Genomic DNA, 1,625 nt, shown 5'->3' with positions numbered 1-1,625 from the left:
TACGTTATACCAGATAAGAGAGAAGACGTCTTAGATGCTCTTCATTCATTACACTCAATTGGTTTGATCAGTGTTCTTAAAAGTGAAGACAAGGTATGGGTTGTTGTGAATAAGGGTATACTACTAACTGAGGTGGATGGGATTCTTTTCGCTCCAGAGACATTCAAAGAACATGTCAATATTGCTAGCAATACTGGTATTGTTAGTGTATCTGGTCTGACTAGACTCTTCCCTAAATATGATCCTGACATGTTGATCTGTTTCCTAAAGAACATGGAACTCTGTCAAGAATTGAATCCATCTTTCCTAAACATGACCAACTTAATAGCAGGAAATAAAAAGAAAATAGCCATAGACAGTGCCTCAGAGACTCAAAGAAGAGGAGAAAGGTTGTTGTTTTTTCCATGTCTTTTGTCTACTGATAGACCTGATGAGATGACTAGTGAAGTGTACCAGTTTGGTTGGTGTCTACAGTGTACTAAAGAACATGATTTTTTTCCTCCTCGATACTTCCATGTCCTCTCATTACATTTTGCTTTTAAGTTTTCTTTATCAAAAGGGAACAAAGAATTAGCTGAAAAATTGAGTCGTAAATGCAAATTTTGGAGGAACGGTCTTCACTGGTTTGATGGCTATGGTGTGAAAGTATTGGTAGAGATTGTGGATGAGAGCCAGTGTGTGCTAGTAATGATGTCCTGTGAGAAAGGTTACAGTCACAATATGGTGTCTCTGAGAAGAAAAGTCATAAGAGAGGTAATGAGTGTTTATAAAAATTCCTGTCCTGGTTTAAAAGTTCAAGAATTAGTTATTGATCCTGAAGAACTAGCCTATCCTGTGAATACACCAAGAGAAAGGACAGTTTATGACGTTTATGATTTACTATTAGCAATTAAGGAAGGAAGACCATTTCTCGTGACTGATAATGGACATAAAGAATTGAAGAAGATTCTACCTCATGAATCATTATCAGATATTAACCTGTCACTATTAGGAGGACCTGATGAGGTAAGCACTTTCATACATTATTTGCTTAACTATACGTGTATTATTTTGTAGGAAGTTAACGATGTTCAAAATCCTAAGCCAGGTACAGTATGAAAGGATGAAAAAGGATAAAGTATGAAAGGAGGGTATTGTAGCTATAGTGATAATAGCATGCATTAATATTTTATAATCTCCATTTTAGATATTAAAGACCTTGATATTGTCATTAAAGAATTAATAACAAATCAACACTTGCCCAGTGCTGTATGGCAAAGACTAGGTCTACAGTTAGGACTATATTATGAACCTAGATTAGTGGATATAGACGAGAAACATAGAGGAGATCCAGTAAAATGCTTTTATGAGTGTATGTCTGCCTGGTTGAAAGGAGAAGATAAAGTGAGAGAGAAAGGAGACCCCAGTTGGTCATCATTAGCTACAGCACTGGATGCAATAGAAGAGAAATCTATTGCTAGTTACATTAGAGATAAATATCCTCATAGCTAGTTGTATGTGTACATTCAGTGTTACTATACTATGTACAAATTTCAAACTATGTTTATTATTATAACTAATGTTTGTCACCTAATGAATATTACATGTACTGCTGTAAAAGGAAACCTAATTATATTTATAAACTT

General features: G+C 35.0%; 1 protein-coding gene across 1 annotated transcript; it reads left to right on the top strand.

Moving 5' to 3' along the window:
- The first annotated feature begins 216 nt into the window (after positions 1 to 216).
- LOC109591213 (uncharacterized) lies at positions 217 to 1,384 on the top strand. The gene is made up of 2 exons (XM_020006989.1): positions 217 to 1,005; positions 1,057 to 1,384. Exons 1-2 carry the CDS (start codon positions 250 to 252, stop codon positions 1,096 to 1,098), a joined length of 798 nt encoding a protein of 265 aa, XP_019862548.1. The 5' UTR covers positions 217 to 249; the 3' UTR covers positions 1,099 to 1,384.
- The last annotated feature ends 241 nt before the right edge of the window (positions 1,385 to 1,625 follow it).

This window comes from Amphimedon queenslandica, unplaced genomic scaffold (assembly GCF_000090795.2).
Source record: "Amphimedon queenslandica unplaced genomic scaffold, v1.1 AMPQUscaffold_8691_Cont19368, whole genome shotgun sequence".
Taxonomy (NCBI): domain Eukaryota; kingdom Metazoa; phylum Porifera; class Demospongiae; order Haplosclerida; family Niphatidae; genus Amphimedon; species Amphimedon queenslandica.
Note: the sequence above shows the minus strand (reverse complement) of the source record. Positions and strands in the feature narration are given on the sequence as shown.

Bases quoted from the DNA above. Each gene is read 5' to 3' on its own strand.
- LOC109591213 (XM_020006989.1), top strand. From the start codon at position 250: ATGTTGATCTGTTTCCTAAAGAACATGGAACTCTGTCAAGAATTGAAT. The intron at 1,006-1,056 runs GTAAGCACTTTC...ATTATTTTGTAG, and splicing joins TATTAGGAGGACCTGATGAG to GAAGTTAACGATGTTCAAAA.